At 36.6% G+C, this 27950-nt stretch overlaps 1 protein-coding gene across 1 annotated transcript in view; it reads right to left on the bottom strand.

Moving 5' to 3' along the window:
- The window catches only part of STPG2 (sperm tail PG-rich repeat containing 2), a 307549-nt gene that overhangs the window by 164843 nt on the left and 114756 nt on the right, over positions 1-27950 (bottom strand). Inside the window, exon 6 of the mRNA XM_021680406.1 lies at positions 13798-13957. Coding sequence (XP_021536081.1) covers positions 13798-13957 — 160 coding nt within the window. The remainder of the gene's footprint in view (positions 1-13797; positions 13958-27950) is intronic.

Below are 27950 nucleotides of genomic sequence, written 5' to 3'. Positions count from 1 at the left end.
AAAGAAAGAAAGAAAGAAAGAAAGAAAGAAAGAAAGAAAGAAAGAAAAAGAAAGAAAGAAAGAAAGGAAGGAAAAGAAAGGAAGGAAGAAATTCTTGATGCCAAAAAGTATTAAAGAGTTGATGTAGCAACATTAAAAATTAATTTGGCAGTGGAATGAATCCTAAACTAAAAAAACAAAAAAAAAGATTTTGAAAAATGTGGAAAGTTTTTGCTTACAATTATAATTGAACTAAAACTTATGTAGAAAACTGAACCAAATTAACTTTTAGAAATTATTAAAATCTTATTTATATAGCTCTCCAAGCACATTTATTGAAGTTTATAAATATCATAGATAGCATATTCTAAGAGAAATATAGTAAATAAGAGTACCGAGTTTAAAAAAATCAATTTGGGAAAAAAATCACCTATCATCCAATATTCCTATCACAGCAGTTACTTTATTTTTGCCTTTTACCTTTCAGGACATATTTATAACCCAGAATATTTTCTACAGTGGCAATCTGAGTGAATATTTGAAACAAATTTTATATTTTGTATCTTTTTATATTTGTACATATGTTTTATAAATCAGTAATATTAAAAAATCAGTTCTGGTGAGCAGCAATATCCATCCATAAAATGCAATATATATTTGAAAGAACACTTAACTTGGTTATACTCAAGTTATCTACTAATTGTACTAAATTAGCTCTACAACTAAATAGTTATAAAACATAAGTTCAATCTCATTTGTTTTTCTGGGCTGCAAGTTCCATGTCTGAAGATATAGAAATTGACTAAGACCAGGCTACTCAAAATGTGGTCTGTGAGCTGTTGCTTGTCCAAGAACAATCCACAAGAAAAGAAGTTTACAATTAAATGTAAATTGACTATTTCACTAAGCACTTTTTTTATTAACATATAATGTATTATTTGTTTCAGGGGTACAGGTCTGTGATTCATCAGCCTTACACAATTCACAGTGCTCACCACAGCACATACACTCCCCAATGTCCATAACCCAGCCACCCCATCCTTCTCACTCCCCTCCACTCCAGCAACCCTCAGTTTGTTTCCTGAGATTAAGAGTCTCTTATGGTTTGTCTCCCTCTCCAGTTTCATCTTGTTTCATTTTTCCCTCCCTTCTCCTATGATCCTGACTTGTTTCTCAAATTCTTCATATGAGTGAGACCATATGATAATTGTCCTTCTCTGATTGACTTATTTCGCTTAGCATAACACCTTCTAGTTCCAACCACATCATTGCAAATAGCAAGATTTCGTATTTTGTGATGGCTGCATAATATTCCATTGTATATATATACTACATCTTTTTTATGGTCCAGTGTGTCATTTAAAGGATTTATTTCCTTTTTTTATTCGTTTATGGAAGGGCATCTCAGCTCTTTCCATAGTTTGGCTATTGTGGACATTGCTGCTATAAACATTGTGGTGCATGTGCCCCTTCAGATCACTACATTTGTATCTTTGGGGTAAATACCCAGTAGTGCAATTGCTGGGTCATATATTAGCTCTATTTTTAACTTTTTGAGGAACCTCCACACTGTTTCCAGAGTGGCTGCACCAGCTTGCATTCCCACCAACAGTGTAAGAGGGTTCCCCTTTCTCCACATCCTCACCAACATCTGTCATTTCCTGACTTGTTAATTTTAGCCATTCTGACTGGCGTGAGGTGATATCTCATTGAGGTTGCAATTTGGATTTCCCTGATGCCGAGTGATGTTGAGCACTTTTTCATGTGCCTGTGCCACTTGGATGCCTTCTTTGTAGAAATGTCTGTTCATGTCTTCTGCCCATTTCTTGATTGGATTCTTTGTTCTTTGGGTGTTGAGTTTGATAAGTTCTTTATAGATTTTGGATACTAGCCCTTTATCTGATATGTCATTTGCAAATATCTTCTCCCATGCTGTCGGTTGTGTTTTGGTTTTGTTGACTGTATGCTTTGCTGGGCAAAAGCTTTTTTCTTTTTTTTTTCTTTTTTTTAAATTATGTTATGTTAATCACCATATATTACATCATTAGTTTTTGATGTAGTGTTCCATGATTAATTGTTTGCGTATAACACCCAGTGCTCCATTCAGTATGTGCCTTCTTTAATACCCATCACCAGGCTAACCCATCCCCCCATACTGTTTTCCAGAGTGGCTGCACCAGCTTCCATTCCCACCAACAGTGTAGGAGGGTTCCCCTTTCTCTGCAGCCCCGCCAACATCTGTCGTTTCCTGACTTGTTAATTTTAGCCTTTTATCTTGATGAAGTCCCAATAGTTCATTTTTGTCCTTGCTTCCCTTGCCTTTGGCGATGTTTCTAGGAAGAAGTTGCTGTGGCTAAGGTCAAAGTGGTTGCTGCCTGTGTTCTCCTGAAGAATTTTGATGGATTACAGTCTCACATTTAGGTCATTCATCCATTTTGAGTCTATTTTTGTGTGTTGTGAAAGGAAATGGCCCAGCTTCATTCTTCTGCATGTGGTTGTCCAATTTTCCCAACACCATTTGTTGAAGAGATTGTCTTTTTTCCATTGGACATTCTTTCTTGCTTTGTTGAAGATTAGTTGACCATAGAGTTGAGGGTCCATTTCTGGGCTCTCTATTCTGTTCCATTGATCTATGTGTCTGTTTTTGTGCCAGGACCATACTGTCTTGATGATTACAGCTTTGTAATATGACTTGAAGTATAGAATTCTGATGCCACCAGCTTTGGTTTTCTTTTTCAACATTTCTCTGGCTATTTGTGGTCTTTTCTGGTTCCATACAAATTTTAGTCTTATTTATTCCATTTCTTTGAAAAAAGTTGGTGGTATTTTGATAGGGATTGCATTAAATGTGTGGATTGCTCTAGGTAGCATAGATATTTTCACAATATTTGTTCTTCCAATCAATGAGCATGGAACATTTTTACATTTCTTTGTGTCTTCCTCAATTTCTTTCATGAGTATTCTATAGTTTTCTGAGTACAGATGCTTTGCCTCTTTGGTTAGATTTATTCCTAGGTATCTTACAGTTTGGGGTGCAATTGTAAATGGGATCGACTCCTTAATTTCTCTTTCTTCTGTCCCATTGTTGGTGTATTTCTGTGCATTGATTTTATATCCTGCCACTTTACTGAATTCCTGTATGAGTTCTAGCAGTTTGGGGGTGGAGTCTTTTGGGTTTTCCACATAAAGTACCATATCATCTGCAAAGAGTGAATGTTTGACTTCTTCTTTGCCAATTCAGCTGCCTTTTATTTCTTTTTTTGTCTGACTGCTGAGGCTAGGACTTCTAGTACTATGTTGAACAGCAGTGGTGATAGTGGACATCCCTGCCATGTTCCTGACCTTAGTGGAAAAGCTCTGTTTTTACCCATTGAAAATGATATTCCCCGTGGGTTTTTCATAGATGGTTTTTATGATATTGAGGTATGTACCCTCTATCCCTACACTCTGAAGAGTTTTAATCAAGAAAGGATGCTGTACTTTGTCAAATGCTTTTTCTGCATCTATTGAGAGGATCATATGGTTCTTGTTCTTTCTTTTATTGTATCACATTGAATGATTTGTGGATGTTGAACCAACCTTGCAGCCCAGGAATAATTCCCACTTGGTTGGGGTGAATAATCCTCTTAATGTACTGTTGGATCCTACTGGGTAGTATTTTGGTGAGAATTTTTGCATCCATATTCATCAGGGATATTGGTCTGTAGTTCTCCTTTTGGATGGGGTCTTTGGTTTTGGGATCAAGGTAATGCTGGCCTCATAAAATGAGTTTGGAAGTTTTCCTTCCATTTCTATTTTTTAGAACAGTTTCAGAGGAATAGGTATTAATTTTCTTTAAATGTTTGGTAGAATTCCCATGGGAAGCCATCTGGCCCTGGGCTCTTGTTTATTGGGAGATTTTTTATTACTGCTTTAATTTCCTTAGTGGTTATGGGTCTGTTCAGGTGTTCTACTTCTTCCTGGTTCAGTTTTGGTAAGTTATCCATCTCTAGGGATGCATCCATTTCTTCCAGATTGTCTAATTTGCTGGCATATAGTTGTGCACAATATGTTCTTATGATTGTTTGTATTTCTTTGGTGTTGGTTGTTATCTCTCCTCCTTCATTCATGATTTTATTTATTTGGGTCCTTTCCCTTTTCTTTTTCATAAGTCTGGCCAGGGGGTTATCAATCTTATTAATTCTTTCAAAGAACCAGCTCCTAGTTTCATTGATCTGTTCTACTGTTCTTTTGGTTTCTATTTCATTGATTTCTGCTCTGATCTTTATTATTTCTCTTCTCCTGCTGGGTTTAGGCTTTATTTGCTTTTCTTTCTCCAGCTCCTTTAGGTGTAGCGTTAGGTTGTGTATTTGAGACCTTTCTTGTTTCTTGAGAAAGGCTTGTATTGCTATATACTTCCCTCTTAGGACCGCCTTTGCTGCATCCCAAAGATTTTGAACAGTTGTGTTTTCAATTTCATTTGTTTCCATCAATTTTTTAAATTCTTTTTTAATTTCCTGGTTGACCCATTCATTCTTTAGTAGGATGCTCTTTAGCCTCCATGTATTTGAGTTCTTTCCAACTTTCCTCTTGTGATTGAGTTCTAGTTTCAAAGCACTGTGGTCCAAAAATATGCAGGGGATGATCCCTATCTTTTGGTACCAGTTGAGAGCTGATTTGTGACCCAGTATGTGATCTATTCTGGAGAATGTTCCATGGGCTCTAGAGAAGAATGTGTATTCTGTTGCTTTGGGATGGAATGTTCTGAATATATCTGTGAAGTCCATCTGGTCCACTGTGTCATTTAAAGCCTTTATTACCTTGTTGATCTTTTGCTTAGATGATCTGTCCATTTCCATAAGGGGGGTGTTAAAGTCCCCTACTATTATTGTATTGTTGATGTGTTTCTTTGATTTTGTTATTAACTGGCTTATATAATTGGCTGCTCCCATGTTAGGGGCATAGATATTTACAATTGTTAGATCTTCTTGTTGGATAGACCCTTTAAGTAGGATATAATGTCCTTCTTCATCTCTTATTACAGTCTTTGGTTTAAAATCTAATTTGTCTGACATAAGGATTGCCACCCCAGCTTTCTTTTGATGTCCATTAGCATGGTAAATGGTGTTCCACCCCCTCACTTTCAATCTGGAGGTGACTTTTGGTCTAAAATGAGTCTCTTGCAGACAGCATATTGATGGGTCTTTTTTTTTTTTTATCCAATCTGATACCCTGTGTCTTTTGATTGGGGCATTTAGCCCATTTACATTCAGGGTAACTATTGAAAGATATGAATTTACTGCTATTGTATTGCCTGCAAGGTGACTGTTACTATATATTGTCTCTGTTCCTTTCTGGTCTATGTTACTTTTAGGCTCTTTCTTTGCTTAGAGGACCCCTTTCAATATTTCTTGAAGTGCTGGCTTGGTATTCACAAATTCTTTTAGTTTTTGTTTGTTCTGGAAGTTTTTTCTCTCTCCTTCTATTTTCTTTCTTTTTTTTTTTTTAAAGATTTTATTTATTTATTTGAGAGAGAGAGAATGAGAGACAGATAGCAAGAGAGGGAAGAGGGTCAGAGGGAGAAGCAGACTCCCCACCGAGCAGGGAGCCCGATGCGGGACCCGATCCCGGGACTCCAGGATCATGACCTGAGCCGAAGGCAGTCGCTTAACCAACTGAGCCACCCAGGCGCCCTCCTTCTATTTTCAATAACAGCCTAGCTGGATATAGTATTCTTGGCTGCATATTTTTCTTGTTTAGTGCCCTGAATATATCATGCCAGTCCTTTCTGGCCTGCCAGGTCTCTGTGGATAGGTCTGCTGCCATTCTCACGTTTCTACCATTGTAGGTTACAGACCTCTTGTCCCGAGCTGCTTTCAGGATTTTCTCTTTGTCTCAAGACTTGTAAGTTTTATTATTAGATGTTGTCGTGTTGACCTATTTTTATTGATTTTGAGGGGTGTTCTCTGTGCCTCCTGGATTTTGATACCTGTTTCCTTCCCCAAATTAGGGAAGATCACTGCTATAATTTGCTCCAATATACTTTCTGCCCCTCTCTCTCTTTCTTCTTTTTCTGGGATCCCAATTATTCTAATATTGTTTCATCTTATGGGATCACTTATATCTCGAATTCTCCTCTCATGATCCAGTATTTTATCTCTCTTTTTTTCAGCTTCTTTATTCTCCATCATTTGGTCTTCTATATCACTAATTCTCTCTTCTGCCTCATTTAGAGCCCCCATTTTTTATTGCACCTCATTAATAGCCTTTTTTATTTCGACTTGGTTAGATTTTAGTTCTTTTATTTCTCCAGAAAGGGATTCTCTAGTATCTTCTATACTTTTTCAAGCCCCGCTAGTATCTTCATAATCATAATTCTAAACTGTAGTCCTGACATCTTACTAATGTCTGTATTGATTAGGTCCCTGGCAGTCAGTACTGCCTCTTGTTCTTTTTTTTGAGGTGAGTTTTTCCATCTTGTCATTTTGTCCAGAGGAGAATAGATGAATGAGAGAATAAAATGCTAAAAAAAATCCTAAAGGGTAACAATGACCCCAGAAAAATATACACTAAACAAATAAGAAGAGACCCAAAAGGGGGGGGTGGAGAAAAGGGGAAAAAAATAGAATATAATCAGCCTGGTGAATAGAGCAGAGCCACATACTAGATTTTGGGTGCATTTTGGTCTGTTAGAAGAAATCACCTTCCAAAATTTTAAAGAAAGAAAAACATATATATACAAAAATAAGGGTAAATACAATGAAGGAATGGAATAAGACTGTACAGATGAAAATTAAAAAGGACTTATAAAAAGGAATTGATAAGTTGGCTGAAAAAATAATGAAAAAAATTTTAAAAAGAGAGAGAATGTGATCGGGGGGAGACTAGGACAATGTCATACACTAGATTTAGGGTATATTTTGGTCTGTTAGAAGAAACTCTATCCCAAACTTTTAAAGAAAGAAAAACTTATATATATACAAAAAATAAGGTTAAATACAATGAAGAGATAGAATATGAATGTAAAAATGAAAAATTAAAAAAGATTTTAAAAAAGGAATTGATAAGATGTTGGTTGAAAAAGTAAAGAAAAACTCAACTAAAAAATGGAAAAAGAAAAATAAAGAAAATTTAAAAAATTAACTTTGAAAGACTAAAGAATCATGGGGAAAAAGCCATGAATTCTATGTTCTGTATTCCCCTAGCACTGGGTTTCACCATTCTCATTGATTGGTAAACTTGGTCTTGGCTGGCTGTTCTTGCTGATCTTCTGGGAGAGGGGCCTGTTGCAGTGATCCTCAAATGTCTTTGCCTGAGGCAGAATTGCACCACCCTTGCCAGGAGCCAGGCTAAGTAATCTGCTTGGGTTTGCTCTTGGGAGCTTTTGTTCCCTGAAAACTTTCTGTACAGCCATAGAGGATGAGAATGAAAATGGCGGCCTCCCAATCTCCGGCCCCAGAGGAGCCAAAAACTCAGGGCCCCACTCCTCAGTGTGCCCTCAGAGAAAAGCAGTCAATCACTCTTGTCTCCCTTGTCTCTGGCAGACTCCATGCTCAGTGGCCTGTGACCGAGCACTTCTATCTCTGGCACACAACCCCGTTTTTAGATTCCAAACCCAGCAGATTCCTGTGGTGAGCTCCCATGCCGCTCCTCCTGGGGGAAGAAGGGGAGTTTCCCTGGATCTGCCACTTGTTGGGTCCCTGCTTGAAGAGTAGTGGCCCGACTGTGCCGCAGATCACAGTTTATGGCAACCCTGAGCTGAGAGCCCATTCCTTGGCTCCATCTTTGCTGCCAGGTTCCCCACTCTGACACCTGGGAGTTCTGCCACACTCAGGCACCCTTGGTCTTCCTGTGACCCCAGGGTCCTGAGACCAGACTGTCCCAGCGAGGGTTCCACCCCCCGCTTAGCCACTGGAGCGACGTCCCTCAGCAGAGCAGACTTCTAAAAGTTCTTATTTTGTGCTCTGCTGCTCTATCACTTGCCGGTAGCTGGCTGACAGAGGTTCCCTCCCCCTGCGGTCTATCTTCCTAAGTATCACCTCAGACGCACTTCTCCACATGTCCTACCTTCCAGAAAGTGGTCGCTTCTCTGTTCATAGGATTGCTCCTATTCTTTTCTTCGATCTCCTGTTGAGTTTGTAGGTGTTCAGAATGGTTTGATAACTATCTAGCTGAATTCCTGGGACCAGATGAAATTTAGGTCTCCTACTTCTCCCCCATCTTGCTCCTCCCCCCTCACTAAGCATTTTGTAACTAGTCTTTCTCCATAAAGGAAGGATTGTGTTGATTTACATTTTGGTACAATCTTCTTTCTCGTTGTAGGCAGGAAACAAACAGTTGACAAATGGGCACTTTGAGTAGTATGAGGCTAGAGATATTTTAGGTGCTTTCTGGATTAAAAGTGATCAAATCATCATACACAGTCAAGTAGAAGGTTTTTCTCAAAGAAGCTACCCATAACTTTTTCCAATTCTTCAAATATTCCAGTTCTAATATCTATTTCTCAAAAATCTCTATCAAAAATTCTCTTGTGCCAACTCTTAGAAACCTAAATGCTAATGTCTTATTTCAGCAATCTTCAAACATTCCTCCACTGGTAAAGTTTAGAAAAAAAGGTAAGTAGAAAGTGTAATAAAAACTATTTGGACCGCCATTTAAGGTACTTAAAAGACAAGTATTTGAGATCTGTCTCTCTTCAGGTAGGAGAAGACAACAGAACACATTACAGCTTAAGTGCTTAAATATAGGGACCTCACTCAAAAGTATATACATCACAAGTAGTACTTTGTTAAGCATCTGATTCGAAAAGCCATCCTGATTATGTAATTCACTCACATTAGAGGTTTTTCACATTAATTTTTCTAATCAGTAAGTATAGAAATGCCCAGGAACCCCAGAACTAGACAGTTTAGGGTGACCTTCTAAAAGCAACCTGTAAGTATGTTCTAGAACTGATTGATGGGTCCAATTTATTACTGCATACTAATATCTACACAGAAAAAAAATTGAAGTTCCATGAGGCCATTCTCACTAACTCTTAAAATATGTAAGATTCAGGATTAGATTGGAGGGGTCATCATAATTTAACTGTATCCTTCACAAATAAACCTTTGGGGAATTTATAATACCTTATTCATAATACAATAGACCACAAAATTGAAAATAAGACCTAATCCTAAGACCTAAATACTTTGGACTTCAGATTCATGAGAAACAGTACTCAGCTAGGCTCAGCTGGGGTAGTGGCAAGCACCTACACATGACCTCTCCAGAATTGCAGTCTTAGAATACTCAGACGTCACAGAGGCTCAGGACTCCAAGACCAACTGTTTCAACAGGCCCAGGTATGTACTATAAAGCTCATGACTTTGCCTAAGAAGTGCTAAAATATCACTTCCACTGCATGCTATTGGTCAGAAAAGATACCAGACTAACCAAGATTGGAATGGAGAAGAACAAGACTCAACTTCTCAATGGCATGAGTAGTAAATAATTTTGTACCAGCATAGACTTACCATAACAAATTACCATAACAAAACTTATAGCAACTGTTTGAGATCAGGCAATGGGTCCGAAGCTGGAACAACTCAAGACTTAGAGAAAGGGACATGAGAGGATAGTTGGTGATAGCTTAAAGGACAGGAGGAAAATGTTATTGGAGGCTGGAGATATAATGTAATGGCAGAGATTTTAACAAAACTAATGCTTGAGATAATGAAGAAAATAATAAATAAGTAGTTTCTAGCTAAGAAAGTTCCAGGCTGAATATCAAAAGTACCAATTAGTTGTTTTTAGCCATGTGTGTGAAGGTATGGAAAGAAAGAGATGAGTTCAAACAGTTGTTTTCAAGAATTTATAAGAAATGAAAGAAATCAAAATTTTCTGGGGTTGAAAGTAAAACTTTTCTTCATTCCATCTCTACATATAGCAAAAAGCTCTCAAAGCAAGAAATGGCCTGAGATCAAAGACCAAATCCAGGGTATGACTGTAAGACCCTTTGTTAAGACCTCAGAAAGATTTAAGATGGTACACCATAGAATCTTTCAGTTAAAGAAAAGGCTTCTAAGAATTTTAAGGCCATATGTCATAGACCCTCTTGGCTAAAATAATAATAATGCTCCTAAGAATCTAAGAGTATCAAAACACAGCGGCGCCAAAGGTGACCCAAAGTAGACAAAGATTTTCCTAAGAAGTACATTTTAGTGTGGGTTTTGTCCAGTGTATTTGATTCTAAGTCATTACAATAAGATACTTACAAAGTAGTTTTGAGAGGCAATTATACAAACCTGGAAAGAAAGAGACCACAGTGCAAAATGAAAAGTGGCTATAGATCCCTCATCTTCTATAGGCTGTAGGCCCCTCATCTTCTATAGGAGAAAGCTCCAACTGCAAACACAGCCTACTTTGAGATTTTTTTCTTGCTTCTTGAGGTAATCCTGCATTGCTATATACTTCCCTCTTAGGACCACTTTTGCTGTATTCCAAAGGTTTTGGACCATTGTGCTTTCATTTTCATTTGTTTCCATGTCTTTTTTTATTTCTTCTTTGATTTCCTGGTTGACCCATTCAGTGTTTAGTAGCATGTTGTTTAACCTCCTTGTATTTTTGGTCTTTCCAAATTTTTTCTTATGGTTGACTTCTAGTTTCATACTGTTGTGATCATAAAAGGTACATGGTATGAATTCAATCTTTTTGTATTTGTTGAGGCCTCTTTTATGACCTAATATGTGATCTATTCTGGAGAATCTTCCATGTACACTTGAAAAGAATATGTATTCTGCTGTTTCAGGATGGAATGTTCTGAATATATTTGTTAAGTGCATCTGGTCCAGTGTGTCATTCAAAGCCATTGTGTCCTTGTTATTTTCTATTTAGATGATTTGTCTATTGATGTCAGTGGGGTGTTAAAGTCCCCTACTATTATTATATTATCAATTAGTTCCTTTATGTTTGTTATTATTTTATATATTTGGGTGCTCCCATGTTGGGTACATAAATATTTACAATTGTTATATCTTGTTGTATCAACCCATTGTGGTTATATAATGCCTTTCTTTCTCTTTTTAAAGTATTTATTTTAAAGTCTAGTTTGGGGGCACCTGGGTTGCACAGTTGGTTAAGCGTCCAACTCCAGGCTTTGGCTTAGGTCATGATCTCAGGGTCGTGAGATTGAGTCCCATGTTGGGCTCCACAAACAGCATGGAATCTGCTTGAGTTTCTCTCTTCCTTTCCCTCTGCTCCTCCTCCCCATGCTCTCGTTCTCTCTCTCTCAAATGAATAAATAAATCTTTAAAATAAGTAAATAAAATATAGTTTATCCAATATAAGTATTGCCACTCTGGCTTCCTTTTGACATCCATTTGCATGATAAATGTTTCTCCACAAGGTTTTGTTGAGAAATCTCCAGCTAGCCTTAAACGTCTTCCCTTGTAAATTAAGAACTTCCTTTGTCTTGCTGCTCTTAAGATTGTTTCTTTATCACTATATTTTGCAAATTTAATTACAATATGTCTTGGTGTGGACCCGCTTTTGTTGATTTTGATTGGAATTCTCCGTGCCTCCTGGATCTGGATATCTGTTTCCTTTCTCAGATTGGGGAAGTCTTCTGCTATTATTTCCTGAAATATATTTTCTGCTCCCTTTTCTCTCTCCTTTTTCTGGGACTTCTATAATATGAATGTTATTACATCTGTTGGAGTCATGAGTTCCCTAAGTCTACTCTTATGTCCCATAATTATTGTTTCTCTCTTTTTCTTCAACTTCATTATTTTCCATTATTTTGTCTTCTAGGTCACTAATGCATTCCTCTGCTTCTTCTGGCCTACTGTTAATTGCATCAAACCCATTTCTAATCTCGTTTATTGTATTCTTCATCTCTGATTGATTCTTTCTTAACTCTTTTATCTCTGTGGTAAGGGTCTCACTAATATCTTCTATTCTTTTCTCAAGCCCAGTTGAGTATCATCATGATTGTTGCTTTAAATTCTCCATCAGGCATGTTACTTGTATCTGTTTTGCTTAGATTTCTAGCTGTGTCCTTATCCCGTTCTTTCATTTGGAATAAATTCCTCTGTCTTAGCATTTTGTCTAAGTCTCTGCCTTCTTCTCCATTAGAAAAGCCAGTTATGTCTCCTGCTCCTAAAAGTAAGAGCCTTATGAAGAAGAGGTCATGTAGTGCCCAGGGTGTAGTGCTTCACGGAATGTCTCCAGTCATGCTGTGTGCACCCTGCTATTGTGTTTTGGCTGCTCTATCTTTAGGCCAGTTGTCTGTAGAGGCTCTCCCTTCCTGCTGTGGGCAGTGTTTGGTCCCTGGACTGAATGTGGTGAGTTTTAACTAGGTACACTCTAGTCTGCTTGTGAAATGAGACCTGACACCAACTCTGCCAGAAATGAAGCCCTGAAGAACTCTCTAGTCAGGAAATATTGTGTGAACAGGGGCTTCTGGGGGGAGGGGCCTGACCTTCTGGGGGAGGGGCCTGTTGTGCTGGGACTGAAACAAGCTTGACAGAGAAGGGCAGTCCTGCCAAAGCACATGGGGTGGAGCTTGGTGTAAACAAGTTAGGCAGCCAGAAACACAGCCTATTTCTTATAGAAAAGGAAGGATGATTCAAAAGATGGAACCAAGAGCTCAAAGGCAGAACAAAGGACCTTGGAAAATCATTCCAAGGGAATCCAACTGGGCACTAATCAAGGAAATTACAAAATGTGCCTGGTTGGATTTCATAGTTGTTATAGGCTTATGACTGTTATGGGCCTCTAGTTTTCTCTTTTCTGAATAGGAGCATCTAGTATGATTATCCTATCTTTCTCCCATTGCTGTGTTTTGGGATATGTGAGGCAGATAATGTGTGTCTTTAGTTCATAGCTCTTCTGACAGAGAGAAGTCATACTCAAGAAGCTAATCTAAAGTATCACACCCAAGAATTCTCACCTATAGCAATACAGGTCTTAGATAAGAAAATACTGGACTTCAAGATTACACCATAATTACATGAGACTTTGGAGGCCTGGAGAAGGCATGTAGGACAATTGTAAATGTTTTGTGGGCAGAGGGTAGTCTATAGTAAATTAAAGATGGCCAAAAATTCTTTGCTATCCGTGTCATTGAGAGATGAAGTGTCATGCTCTTCTAAAATGTGCTGCCCTGAGTAACCTGATTAACAAACAGAATGTGGGATTTCTGACATTAGGAAATAAGCCTTGTACCATCCTGCCAGGTCCTATAGAGTCCTGAGCTACCAAATTAAAAGACCAACTACCCTGGGACAGCAATGCTGAAGCTATGCATGCACTCTGAATGACAGTCTTATCTGAGCTCTGCCTTCTAGCCATCCCACAAAATAGTAAGATACAAAAGAAAACTCTGTGTTTTTAAGCCACCAAGTTTGTTATGCAGCAACACATAACAATACGTTAACATTTATATAAGTTATTTTTGTGCTCGATTCTTAGTTCTGTATACTAAAATATCCAGTGAGAATACTAGAATATGTTTTAGGATATCTCCAAAATAAAATTTTAACAAAAGTGCATTTCATAAGTTAAAATACTGGCAGTGACCACATAGTTGATATATATGTTCACCCATAAAGAGAAATTAGGAAATTTACTGAATAAAGGAAAACAACAGAAAATTACCATTAAGATATATGACCTGTTAAATTGAAATCTTACTAAAATTATACATTATTTTTAATCTGTGTTTAGTGTATAGTCAATACTTTTAAAATGTGACTAAAAATGACAACACAAACCACAGAACAAAAAGAATTGTACTTTTTGGTACATCCATCTTGTCAAGAATATTAAGTTATATAACTACATGGATTAATTACTAACCTGGCATTTCCTCTGTCCTGAAGTCCTGTGTGAATCGAGCAGCACTTTGACCAAATGGAGTACTTTTCAGTATCGGTGTTTTCTTCAAGGAATTGAAAGCAGTTCGAGATTCATTATATGTGCCAGGAGCTGGAGTGATTGATTTCATAGGTACAAATCTCTGGTAAAGAACAAGAAAATATGCCAATGAGAAATGTACTACATAGTACATTTTGATATTTCATGAGTTAAAAGCTGCCTTCTTACTTAATATAACATCTGGAGTTTAATTTCTTAATGGAGTGAAAAAATACAGACGAATTAAGATCTTGTACCTATCAAAACATAAAATATATAGCTTTTAGTAAAAACATATATATATTAATACAGTAATGCATTATGTACTTTACTAAGCCAAATAGACATTTTGAAGGAAATTATCTCAAGATGAGATTCTAGATGATAATGTATGGACAATCTTCACATTTAAATTATTCTGCAAGTTAAGATAATAAAAAACTATATGATGTAACATGGTTTCTTTTATGTAATAAAATTAATACAAATTGACAAAGTTCCTTGATATATATATTCAATTAACTCAACAATATCGTTAAATATCTTAAGAAAAAATCTTAGATTCAAGAGATATATAAATCTGGTTTAGCTTATAATATTAAACTTATACATTTATGTTTATTATAAATTTATAAATATTTAACTTAATATTAAATATATATATATATATACATATATATGTAACTGAACTCATGAAGTATAGCATTGTATATTTTTTTAACTTTTTATTTGGAATTTTAAATTTACAGAAAAAATTTGCATGAATAAAAATAATTAAGAAAATACATGTATTATATAATGTTTACCCAGATTCACACACACACACACACACACACACAAGCATGCAGCATATATATAGGACCATTTAATGGAAAGTTGTATATGTCATGGCCCTTTATCACTTAATATTTTGGTGTGTATTTACTAAAAATATGGATTTATTTTACATATCTGAAGCACAGTTATCAACTTCAGTAAATGTATCAATGATATAATATTTTTATCTAATCAACTATTCATCTTCCAAATCTGTCAGTTGATCTACTAATGCCTCTATTGTATTTTTCCCCTTCAAGCATATAATTTAGTCTAAGTTCAGATATTGCTTTTAGCCTCCTTTAATATAGGAACATTTCTACAACCTTCCTTTGTGTTCTGTGACTTTGGAAGAATATGGCACCCCATTTTTGTATAATAAAACCATCGTTAGTTGGGACTTCTCTGATGCTTCCTCATGATTATATTCAGGTTATGCATTCCTGGACAGCATACTAAATAGGTAATGTAGCTTTCTCAGAGTATCATATGTAAAGGTACATGATGTCTTTGAACCTCAGTGGTCATTTTAATTTTATAAAATTGAATATTCCCTCTACATTTATTAGTAAGCACTCAACATTCTACTGTAAGCAAGAGCCCTCTTTTCTCCCCCAATTATTCATTTCATTATTTATCTACCTATTTATGTATATCCAAACCATATGGAAATACAAATACCATTTTTAACTATTTATAATTAATTACTGTGGTTTTTTTTTGTTGTTGTTATTGTTGTTTTACCAGTAGGGAGCCCTTTAAGTTGATTCATATATCCCTATGATATGCCATCATCTTTTTTTTTTTGAGACTTTTCTTATTTTGTGACATAACAATATGTTACAGGTTCATCTTCCACCTACTTTGCCCAGTCCCCACCTCTTGGCTTATTTAGCAAGCTGGGATATATATCTATACTATCTACACCTATACCTACACCTATATCTATACACACACATATTAATAAAGACAAATACACATACATATTTTAGGAATCATGAATTCACATCAAACTTTCAATTCAAATCTATCATACAAGGTCCTTTTTCAACTCCCCTAATCCATATTTGTATGTACCCTCCTCCAAGTGAAAACCCTAGTTTACAACATTGGCTTTTTTGCTCAGTGTAATACATCTAAAATAGTTTCATTATTGCTTCACCCATACCATTATACTAAACCAACCTCTTAAAAAGAATTCAGAATTTGTTTGTAATTCTTGCACTCACTATCCCCTCCAACTCCTTCCTATCCAAGACTGATGTAGTCAAATACTGTGGTCACATGGATTATTCTTTTTCCCCCCTTCAACATGGCTAAACGTATTCACTTAAAATACAGTGGTACATTTGTTTCTATTCACTTTCAGTTTTAGGTGTTTCTTTTAAGCCTTTCCATTCTTTTCTATTTATTTTTATTTTTGAATATATGGAACATTGACATGTTTCTAAAAGACAAATATGTATTTTAAAAAGTACACTCAAAGGCTTTTGAGGAAAAGATGGCAGAGGAGTAGGGGACCCTATTCCAACTGGTCCCCAGAATTGAGCTGGCTATCTACCAGACCACTCTGAACACCCATGAAATCAGCCTGAGATGTACGAAGATCTGGATCTCTACAAACAGAATTTCACAGGTGGTTGGTTTCAAAGTACGAAGCAGGGAGCCGTGATTCTGCAGGCAGATATCAGAGGACAAACAGCAGCAGGAGGGACCCTGGCCGTGGGCATCCTACACCGCTGGTAAGTGATAGCCTCCCCCGCTGGGAATGGGGCACAGACTCGCAGATCAGTAGCGGCAGGGAAAGGACTTTAGGGCAGCCCCCCCCCCCCATGGAAACCAGAGCAGTGGGGCCGCGCATGTGAACTGGGAGTGGCTGGCGGTTTTAGAAGCACAAAGGGCAGAGACAAGCCCCGACCTGGAGGTGAGGACTGGGAGCACTGCTGAGGGGTGCACAACCCAGGATGCTGCAGTTTATAGCAGCACAGACAAAAAAGGAGAGAGTGTGGCCTAGAGAGCTCATTGAAGAACAGACTGTGATCTCTCTGCTCTGAGGCAGAGGGTTGGAAATGGTCTCTTCTGCTCTGACTCTCTAAAGAGACACAGGAAGCCGCCAGGGAAAGCCACCAGAGAACAAAAGCCGCAAAAAACTGGTTTCCACTGAGCCCATCCCCCACCACAGGGGGCAGCGCAACTCTGCCCAAACAGGGTTGCCTGAGTGACAGCGTGGCAGGCCCCTCCCCCAGAATACAGGCTGGGAAAACAAGAGGCCAGCAACCCTAAGGTCCCTAGAAAACAGGTGCATCTTGCTTGGGTTGTGGTCAATAATTTGGACTCTGTACATTCCCTCAACTACCCATCAATAGAATGACTAGGAGGAGGAACCCCCAAAATAGGAAAGACTCAGAGGTTATGACTTATGCCACAGATTTACAAATAGATTCAGATATAACCAAGATGTCGGAGATGGAGTTCAGGCTAGCAATTGTGAAGATAATAGCTAGAATGGAGAAATCAATTAATGGCAACATAGAGTCTCTAAGGGCAGAAATGAAAGCTGAATTGGCAGAACTTAAAAATGCCATCAGTGAGATCCAATCTAATCTAGATAATCTAACAGCTAGGGTAAGTGAGGCGGGAGAATGAATTAGTGACCTAGAAGACCATTTAATAGATAAAAAGGGAAAAGAGGAGGCCAGGGAAAAACAACTCAGAATCCATGAAAAAAGAATCAGAGAAATAAGTGACACCATGAAGCGTTCCAATGTCAGAATTATTGGGATCCCACAGAGGGTGGAGAGAGAGAGAGGACTAGAAGATATATTTGAGCAAATCATAGCTGAGAACTTCCCTCATCTGGAGAATGAAACAAACATTCGTGTCCTAGAGGCAGAGAGGACCCCTCCCAAGATCAAGGAAAACAGGCCAACACCCTGGCATGTAATAGTAAAACTCGCAAATCTTAGAACCAAGGAAACAATCTTAAGGGCAGTTAGGGGGAAGAGATTCCTTCCACACAGAGGGAGGAACATCAGAATAACGTCAAACCTCTCCACAGAGACTGGCAAGCCAGAAAGGCCTGACAAGACATATTCAGGGTACTAAACGAGAAGAACATGTAGCCAAGAATACTTTATCCGGCAAGGCTTTCATTTAGAATGGATGGAGAGATGCAGAGCTTCCAAGACCGGCAGAAACCATACACAAAGATAAACTCAAAGTGGATGAAAGACCTCAATGTGAGACAGGAATCCATCAAAATCCTAGAAGAGAACATAGGCAGTAACCTCTTTGACATCGGCCACAGCAACTTCTTTCAAGATACATCTCCAAAAGCTAGTGAAACAAAAGCAAAAATGAACTTTTGGGACTTCATCAAGATAAGAAGCTTCTGCACAGCAAAGGAAACAGTCAACAAAACAAAGAGGCAACCCACAGAATGGGAGAAGATATTTGCAAATGACACTACAGATAAAGGGCTGGTATCCAAGATCTATAAAGAAATTTTCAAACTCAACACCCAAAAAACAATCAAGTCAAAAATGGGCAGAAGACATGAAAAGACACTTCTCTGAAGAAGACATACAAATGACTAACAGACACATGGAAAAATGTTCATCATCATTAGCCATCAGGGAAATCCAAATCAAAACCACATTGAGATACCACCTTATACCAGTTAGAATGGCAAAAATTGACAGGGCAAGAAACAACAAATGTTGGAGAGGTTGTGGAGAAAGGGGAAGCTTCTTACCTTGTTCGTGGGAATGCAAGTTGGTACAGCTACCTTGGAAAACAGTGTGGAGGTTCCTCAAAAAATTAAAAATAGAGCTACCCTATGACCCAGCAATTGCACTCTTAGGTATTTACCACAAAGACATAGATACAGTGAAAAGAAGGGCCATGTGCACCCTGATGTTCATAGCAGCAATGTCCGCAATAGCCAAACTGTGGAAAGAGCCAAGATGCCCTTCAACAGATGAAGGGATAAAGAAGATGTGGTCCATATATACAATGGAATATTACTCAGCCATCAGAAAGGATGAATATCCAACTTTTACATCAACATGGATGGGACTGGAGGAGATTATGCTAAGTGAAAGAAGTCAAGCAGAGAAAGTCAATTATCATATGGTTTCACTTATTTGTGGAACATAAGGAATAGCATGGAGGACATTAGGAGAAGGAAGGGGAAAATGAAGGGAGGGAAATCAGAGGGAGAGATGAACCATGAGAGACTATGGACTCTGAGAAAGAAACTGAAGGTTTTAGAGGGGAGGGGGGTGGGGGGATGGGTTAGCCCAGTGATGGGTATTAAGGAGGGCACGTACTGCATGGAGTACTGGGTGTTATATGAAAACAATGAATCATGGTCACCACATCAAAAACTAATGATGTATTGTATGGTGACTGATATATCTTAATAAAATAAAATTTTTTTAAAAAAAGTATACTCAAAGACATGCTACTCCCTTCATTTCCCTTCCACCCCATGGATGCTGTACCACCAGAGAAAAATAGTCCAAATTTGAAACATTTGCTTATTTTCATGGTATAGAAATTATTTGTCACACTATCATGTGGCTAATCTCATGCTACCATTATAACATCAACCAACATGCAAAACTGGAAAAATTAACAGTTGGTTCCTGCAAGCCAATAGAAATGAACTAACTGCAGCATACCAGCACTTCCATTCCATCTCTTTACCATCCCTTGTAGGTAATCAACTTCATTGTTTTCTGGTTTATCTTTTATGTGTTTAAATAAAAATAAGTAGTTATGTGTATGTTTTGTTTTTTTCTTTTCCATTTTGTTATTGAAGTTTAATTAACATAGTGTTATATTAGTTTCAGGCATACAATATAAGGGTTGTATAATTCTATATATTACTCAGTGCTCATCGTGATAAGTATATTCTTAATCTCCTTTATTTCATCCATCCTCCCACCCACCTCCCCTCTAGCAACCACAAGCTTATTCTCCATATTTAAGAGTCTGGGGGCAGGGGAGGTTGTTGTTTGTCTCTTTTTTTCCTTGTTAGTTCATTTGTTTTGTTTCTTAAATTCCACATATGAATGAAATCATATGGTATTGTCTTTGTCTGACTTATTTCTCTTAGCATTACACCCTCTATGTCCATTCATGTCATTGCAAATGGCAAGATCTCATTCTTTTTTATGGCTGAGTAATAGTCCAGTGTGGTGTGTGTGTCTGTATGTTTATGTGTGTCTCTGTGTGTGTATACACACACATACCACTTCTTTATTCATTCATCTATTGATGGACACTTGGGTTGCCTCCATATCTTGGCTATTGCAAATAATGCTGCAATAAAAATTCCCAAATAGACATTTTTCCAAAGACAAATGCCAAACAGACACAAGTAAAGATGTTCAACATCACTAATCATCAGGGAAATGCAAATCAAAAATCACAAACTTACACCCACCAGAATGGCTAGAATAAAAAAGACAAGAAATAATGTGTTGGTGAGGATGTGGAGAAAAAAGGAATCCTTGTGCACTATTGGTGGGAATGTAAATTGGTGCAGCCACTGTGGAAAACAGTGTGGAGGTTCCTCAAAAAATTAAAAATAAAATTAGCCATATGATCCAGCAATTCCACTACTGGGTATTTACCCGGGGAAAATAAAGACACTAACTTGAAAAGATATATGCACCCTTCTACTTATTGCAGCATTATATGTATGTTTCTCACTTTCCTTTCTTTCTTATACAAAAGGAATACTGATTCCTGGGCCCTGTTCTGGATGAATTGAATCAGTCTCTGGAAAAGAGAAAAGAAGGCACCTGAGTATCAAAATGTGGTAAAATTCCCCAGGTGTTTCTAATACACAGCAAGATTGAGTACCATTGTTGTAAAAGAAGTCTTATGTTTTAAAAACTAATGAGGGGGAAATCGGAGGGGGAGATGAACCATGAGAGACTATGGACTCTGAGAAACAAACTGAGGGTTCTAGAGGGGAGGGGGGTGGGGGGACGGGTTAGCCTGGTGATGGGTATTAAAGAGGGCACGTACTGAATGGAGCACTGGGTGTTATATGCAAACAATGAATCATGGAACACTACATCAAAAACTAGTGATGTAATGTATGGTGATTAACATAACATAATAAAAAAAGAAAAGAAGCAAAAAATAAAATAAAATAAAATAAAAAATAAAAAATAACAGTTGAAGACCTAAGGAAATTCAATGCATTTAGATAAAATACCAAGTAACTCCTTAAATCAATAACTAAAATAAGTATCCCAGAAAAATATCTGTTTCTATAAACCAAAAATTATGTGTTCTAAATCTACCTTGTTAATTGCATTATTGCTTTTTCTATCAGTCATTAAATATATACATTCATATTCAACCAACCACTAACACTACCCCTAGCAGGTGGTCCTGTTGGTTTTAATTCTTCCATATCTTTCACCCCAGGCTTATTATTGTTTTCTTCATCATCCCTTTAAACAAAATTGATATCATATTCTTTTCCATTTCTGAAAATATATTTAAAATTTTGTAATTGGTGCCAAGTGATATCAAATAAGGTCTACGTGTTAGAGGAATAGAAACAGCATAAGAAGTGAGGGTTCTGGTTATAAAAAATGACATTTTTTAAAAAATCAAGGACACACACACAACATCCTGTTCTCACACATCTGTTTTGTGTAGTACCTTAAGTACTATCAAGTCGCTCAAGGCAGACACCTGGTATTCATTCTTGATTCTTCCCAGTCCCTCAGCCCAAAATCTAACCCATTAAAAAGTCATGTTAATTATGTCTCCAAAAATATACCTGCAATCCATCTCCTTGTCTCCAAGGTGGTGCCTCTTAAGTACAATGAAACCAAAGTAGTAACCTGTAGTCATCTGAAAGTTAATAACCTTCCTGAGTTAAGATAAATTAATCAGAGCTGTATGTACTACAGTTGGATAAATACTGCAACTACTTTGATCTAGAGGCTGCCACATTATAAAAGTTTGCTGGTATTAAACTGCCATGGAAATAGATACCTTCAAGTTGCCTTGGTGTATACCCTGGAGAATGTGATACAATTACTGTGAAATAGACTCTTGCATCACAAATAAAGAGCCTAGTTGCAGTTGTAGATATGATCTATCCCCACCCTCCACAGAGAGTCTTCAGAACCTTCTCTGAAAAATATGCATGTCCTTAAAGATTACATGTTAATACTCTACATATTCATTGGCAGAGTATATTTTAAAACTCAGACTAAATCTCTTATAAGGTAAACTGAACATTCACATATACAAATTTAAAATGTTTAATAGATGGTTTCAATTCAAATATTCACCTTTGCTTGTTAATATTATGATCTTATTTCATTTCATTTTAGCCAATTTTTTGGCAATATGATTGGCCCCATCCATGTCTATTTCCAATTTGCTTACATATCCCTTTTTTTTTATGATCTCCCTAAACACCATCAGATTTGTTGCTGGCTTCACATTGTATCTCTTACGCTTTATGCATGAAAATGACTGTAGAACATTATTACCTGGGATTGAGAAAGAAAAGCAGGTGATGCATCATTTACACTTGGTATCATACTTTCAGCCTTCTGAAATTGACTTTTAATGTCATATTTTCCAGGCCCTGGTACTCCCTAAATTACAGAAAGGAAAAATACATGTGCTAATTAAGAAAGCATCTATAGTACCTAAGGGAACAGTTGGCTAAATATATGAACCAAAACTACAGGATTTTTAAGCAAATTCCTATATGATATTACCAAAGCACTTCAGTAAAAGGCAAGCCAGAACAAACTTCTTAAGAGAAACAACAAAAAAATTTCCCTTAGCAAAGCTTCCTAGGAACCTGAAAACACACAACCTGAAACTTTGCTGCCCTCTACTGATAGAGCACAGAAAAAATTATCTACTTCCCATAATTAAACATTACAACGAATAAAGGTGGCTTCTATGTTTTTTCTATTTAAATGTATACAACCAAATCTTCTCTAAGAAAATATTTCACTGTCTTTTCAAATTTCTGTTAGTCAATAGGCTACTTTGTTTCCAACAAATAAGCTTCAGGATATATTTTATTTCAAATAAAATGTTAAAAAATGTGACATTAAGTTTTAACCAGATACTTTACAATAGATAAAAATTAATTAAGTAAATACTGGGATTGACTTTTATTATCTTAGTTAAACATACATAACTTTATATGTATAAATATATATCAAGAATTTAAACACATGTATTATATATATTTATCAAATATATACAAGAAGTGCTATTTAAAAATATACCAAGAAGTGCTATATATTAATCATCAAATACTTTAATTACCTTGATAGAGTATCTTTCATAGTATAAAAAAGTTTCAAATCTTCTGTTTCATCTATACCTCCTCTAGTTCTATAGTTAAAAGAATTATTCCTTAATTTATGAATTACATACTTGGGTGTATAATAAAATTCCCTCAGCAAATTCTGTCATCTCTATCATTATTATATGTCCAAAACCAACCATTTCTCTCCACCTTCACATACACTACTCTGATCCAAGCCTCCATCTTTCACCAGGATTACTGTGAAATCTTCCTGACTGCCCCCCTGCTTCCACCCTTGTCCTCCTCCAGTCTATTTTCAACATAGCAGCTAGTGATGGATCCAGCTAGACTGCACCACTTGCCTTCTCAAATCCATCCAATACCTTGCAATCTCACTGTGAACAAAAATCAAAGTCCTTAATATGATATGAATTTCACCCCCAGACACACTATCACCACTCTAACCTAATCTCCTATTACTCTCACATTTCCATTCACTCCATTTATCGCAAAGATCAGGCATATATCAACCTGAGGACCTTTGCACTCTGTCTGGGATGTTCTCCTAAATAGCTCCACAGCTCACTCCTTCATTTCAGTCATGTCACTATTCAGTGTTACCTTATTAATTAGTCATGACTACTTCCAAGCCACCCAATCTAAAATTTAACTGCCTCCTCCAAATAATTCCCACCTGCTTTCCTACCTATTTTTTAACCTTATCATTTTTTACTATCCAAAATATAATTTTCTGCTAATTTGTAAGCTCCAACAGGGCAGTTATTGTTTTATTTGCTGCTGTATCTTTAGAGTACAGAGGAGTATATGGAGCATAGCAGATGCTCAATAAATATTTGCCAAAAAAATATGGATGGATGCATGAATGCATGAATGCATGCATTGAATCCTACATTTTCACTGATCATCTAATGGATTTGGAGATATGTTCCTCTGGGAAATAATGTGGCTTCAAATAAGAACATTAGCCACTTCTAATAATAGTAAAATATCTTAAAGCCCACATATTTAATTTATATTTAATTACAATAATAATAATAATACTTGGGAAATTTTTATTTAGGAGAAATTCTTATATATAAGTACCTTTTCGTGTTAATAGGTTTGATTCTAAAATTTTATGCAAAGGTCCATGTTATCTTGTCTCAAATGAACAAATCTATGCCATTATTTGGTGGTTGGTAGAATAGATGCATTTTGGCTGTAGCATGTAAGATTGTTTTTAAATCTATGAACTTGAAATAAGTTAGGTTTAGAATTAAAGAAACTTCTACAGAATTCTGTGTTTATAAAAACCTATGAGATACAAATCAAATATAGAAATATAGAGAGCATAGCTTCAAATACACAATATTAATCTATTTTCTTGAACTTTACAGATATGCTATATCCATCTTCTCCATATAGGCAGGCTTGATAAAAAATACTCAGCTACTGACACACTGAGATAACCTTCCTACTGTTATAAACAGTAGTATAAGTGGCCATTACTATGGATCACAGGGAAAAGACTGTGAATAATTAGATAAGTGAATCTAGTCTTGGGAACTATTTTGCATTAAAGGAGAAATGAAATCTTGACCTCTTTAATGAGTACTTCTTTTTCCTTTTTTACTGTTTTTTCAAAAAGTTCCTAATGTTACTGAACTTTTTTTTCACTAAAATAAGATATAACAGTACAATTAGGCTTCTAAAAAGTTAAGCTTAGGATATAGTAAGCCAATTAAAAATTTTTTAAAAATAGAAGACAATGACCACTCAAGACAAGCCTCCATTTATGACAATATAAAGGTGGAAAGACTTTGAGAAGACGAAGACCAAACCCTAGGCACAGGCTGAAAATGCTACAATGTTTATCCTGCTTTTTCAAATTGTTATCAACAGACCACCTGCATTAGTATCCACCTATTAAATACATAGCCCCCTCCCCCAGAGTGTCTCATTTGAGATCTAGTGGATCAGAATTTTGTTGGGTAGAGGAATCTACACTTTTAACAGGCCTCACAGATGATTCTCATGCATAATAAAGAACCACAGCTCAGTCCAAAAGAGGTCACTATTACAGCATCTTCTGCTAAACACATACATCCCAAGGAAGAAGGCCTAGACCTTAGGAGTATTCTGCACTGGGAACAGAGGTTAAAGATTACTGGAGCAGGTTGTTTATGGCATCTTTTCACGTGTAACCTAATAAAATGGGCTTCTTGCTTCAAATAAAAACCGGGGTATAATTATCCATTTGATGATCGGATGGCATACAAGCATTAGGAGGACTAGGGGAAGCCACACGATTTTACCTTTACTCCTCTACCTTGGAGTCACCATCAATGATGATTATTTTTTTCATTAAAAATACTAAAAGTTTACTATGTGCAAAGCACTGGTATATAGTAATAAATAAGGCATGGGGTCTGCTTTTGAGAAGTTGACACTAGATTCGTGGTTCTAAACCCAAGCTGTACATGACAATCATCTGAGGAACTTATAAAAATAACAATGACTCATTCCACCTTATCCAAATTAAAGCCAATGGAAATGAGACCCAGGTGCTTTTTTTTTTTTTTTTAAAGATTTTATTTATTTATTTGACAGAGAGAGACACAGCGAGAGAGGGAACATAAGCAGGGGGAGTGGGAGAGGGAGAAGCAGGCTTCCCGCTGAGCAGAGAGCCCGATGTGGGGCTCGATCCCAGGACCCTGGGATCATGACCTGAGCCGAAGGCAGACACTTAACGACTGAGCCACCCAGGTGCCCCTTTTTTTTTTTTAATTTAAAGCTTTTTGGTTGATTCTAATGTGCAGTCAGGATGGAGACCTAAATTGGTTTAAAACTCACATTGCTAGGCCTCATCCAAGTGCAATCACTTTCCAAAAGTTCTGTAACCACCATTGTTTCCTAGGGTTTGAGAGTCCCCTTCATGTAAATAAGGACTACAGTGAGACCAGGTTACCAGGTATATCTTTCAGCTCACAATCTATAATTTTAACTTCTGCCACCATATTTTTAATTTTCTAATTCTCTAAATCTTTATTCACACTTGCATTATCCTCCATCTTTCCAAGGATATTAATTATAATTTTATTTATAATTCTGTTCTCTTTATTGTCTTTTTTTCTTGGAGTTTTATTGATTAGGGGTTTTTTGTTTGTTTGTCTTTCTCTGTGTTTCTCATTGGAAGATTTCCTCAAATGTCTGGTGATTTCTTTCTCCCCATTCAGATTTAAGAGTAAGCCACTAAAAGAGTTGGTTGAAAAATCCATATATGGATAGATTTGACTTGAAACCTATTGGACTTCATTATGCTGTGATGGAATCATAATTCAGCCTTTGCATTAGTAGGCCCCAAAACGTCAGTCTTTTTCTCAAGTCTGGCTGACAAGTTAGGTGAGTGGGGAAAGGTACCTGGAACTCTCTTCCATTCTATGTATAAACTTTCACTTACACCCTCCATTTTCTTCTTGACTTATTTTTAATTATGAAAAATTAAAAACATGCAAAAAAACATAGAGAATAGTGTAAGAAATTCCCCTATACCCATCACCCAGGGATAATAATTCTCAACTCATGGGCGCCTGGGTGGCTCAGTTGGTTAAGCAACTGCCTTCGGCTCAGGTCATGATCCCGGGTCCTGGGATCGAGTCCCACATCGGGCTCCCGGCTCAGCAGGAAGCCTGCTTCTCCCTCTGACCCTCTCCTGTCTCATGCTGTTTCTCTCTCTCTCGCTCTCTAATAAATAAATAAAATCTTGAAAAATAAATAAATAAATAAATAATTCTCAACTCATGTCCAAATTTGTTTCCTAATCCTCCCAATTCCCCAATTCTCACTCCAATGATGTAGAGGCAAATCCAAAATATCATAATTTTATCAATACATACTTCATTCTGCATGTATTTCCAAAAAATAAGGGACTCTTTAACATAAACACAAAACCATTTTTCTATCTTAAAAAAAATCAACACTGATTTGGTTCCTTATTTATTCTGTTCTAATTTTTGTGACTGCCTCATAAATTTATGTGATAAATATATATTTTTTTCTATATGTTTTTCTGAATCAGAACCCAATTAAAGCCCATACTAAAAAAAATAATAATAATAAAAATTTTTTAAAAAGCCCATACTTAGCAGGGGTCAATGTTTTTAAGTCTCTTATAATCTATAGTTTTCTTCTCTATCACTTTATTTTTTTCTTTCATTTTATTTGATGAAAAAGCTAAGTTTTTGTCCAGTTTTTGAGCATTTCCCACAGTTTGTATTTTCTTGACTAAATATCTATGTCTCCTGTCCCTCATACTTCTGTAAACCAGCAGTTTGATATAAGGGGTAGATTCTAATTCAATTTTTTGTCAAGATTACTTCATAGGTGGTGCTGTATACTTCCACCAGGAGGCATATATAATAGCTGGTTCTTTCCATTCTGCAACATTAGCAGTCATTAATGATTACTGACTAGATGCAGTAATTTAGTAGGGGTTCCAAAATGATAATATAATTCCACAGTTCCTTCTTATTTGTTGCCTGAAATACTTCTGTAACTGAAATGCTTCTATAAAGAGAGACTTCTCTCAACAATTGTTTAGTTACCCTAAGGTGTTCACATAGGAAAAGCAAGATAAATACTTAGGGTTTTTTTCCTTTTTTTTAACCAGTTTCAAAATACCAAGCAGATTCTTGCATCTTCCAATACCAATCAATGAGTTTTTAAAATTCTAATTTTAAACTCATGGATTAAATATATTTGTATTATTCTTTGACACTGAAATTATCCCATCTTCAGCTGGTGGGAACTTATTTAAATGAGCCCCTATGTCCTTTTGACATGACCCCCAGTAGCCTTTCATAGCTCCCTACTTTCTGGTATGACAAGATTCTTCAGGTTCTTCAGATATAATTCCTGCTCCAGACCTGGAATTATGCATTTCTCCAAGTAGCTGTAATTCTTT

The sequence above is a fragment of the Neomonachus schauinslandi genome, chromosome 2, assembly GCF_002201575.2.
Source record: "Neomonachus schauinslandi chromosome 2, ASM220157v2, whole genome shotgun sequence".
Classification (NCBI taxonomy): Eukaryota; Metazoa; Chordata; class Mammalia; order Carnivora; family Phocidae; genus Neomonachus; species Neomonachus schauinslandi.
The sequence above is the reverse complement of the archived record's forward strand: the minus strand, read 5'-3'. Positions and strand labels throughout refer to the sequence as shown.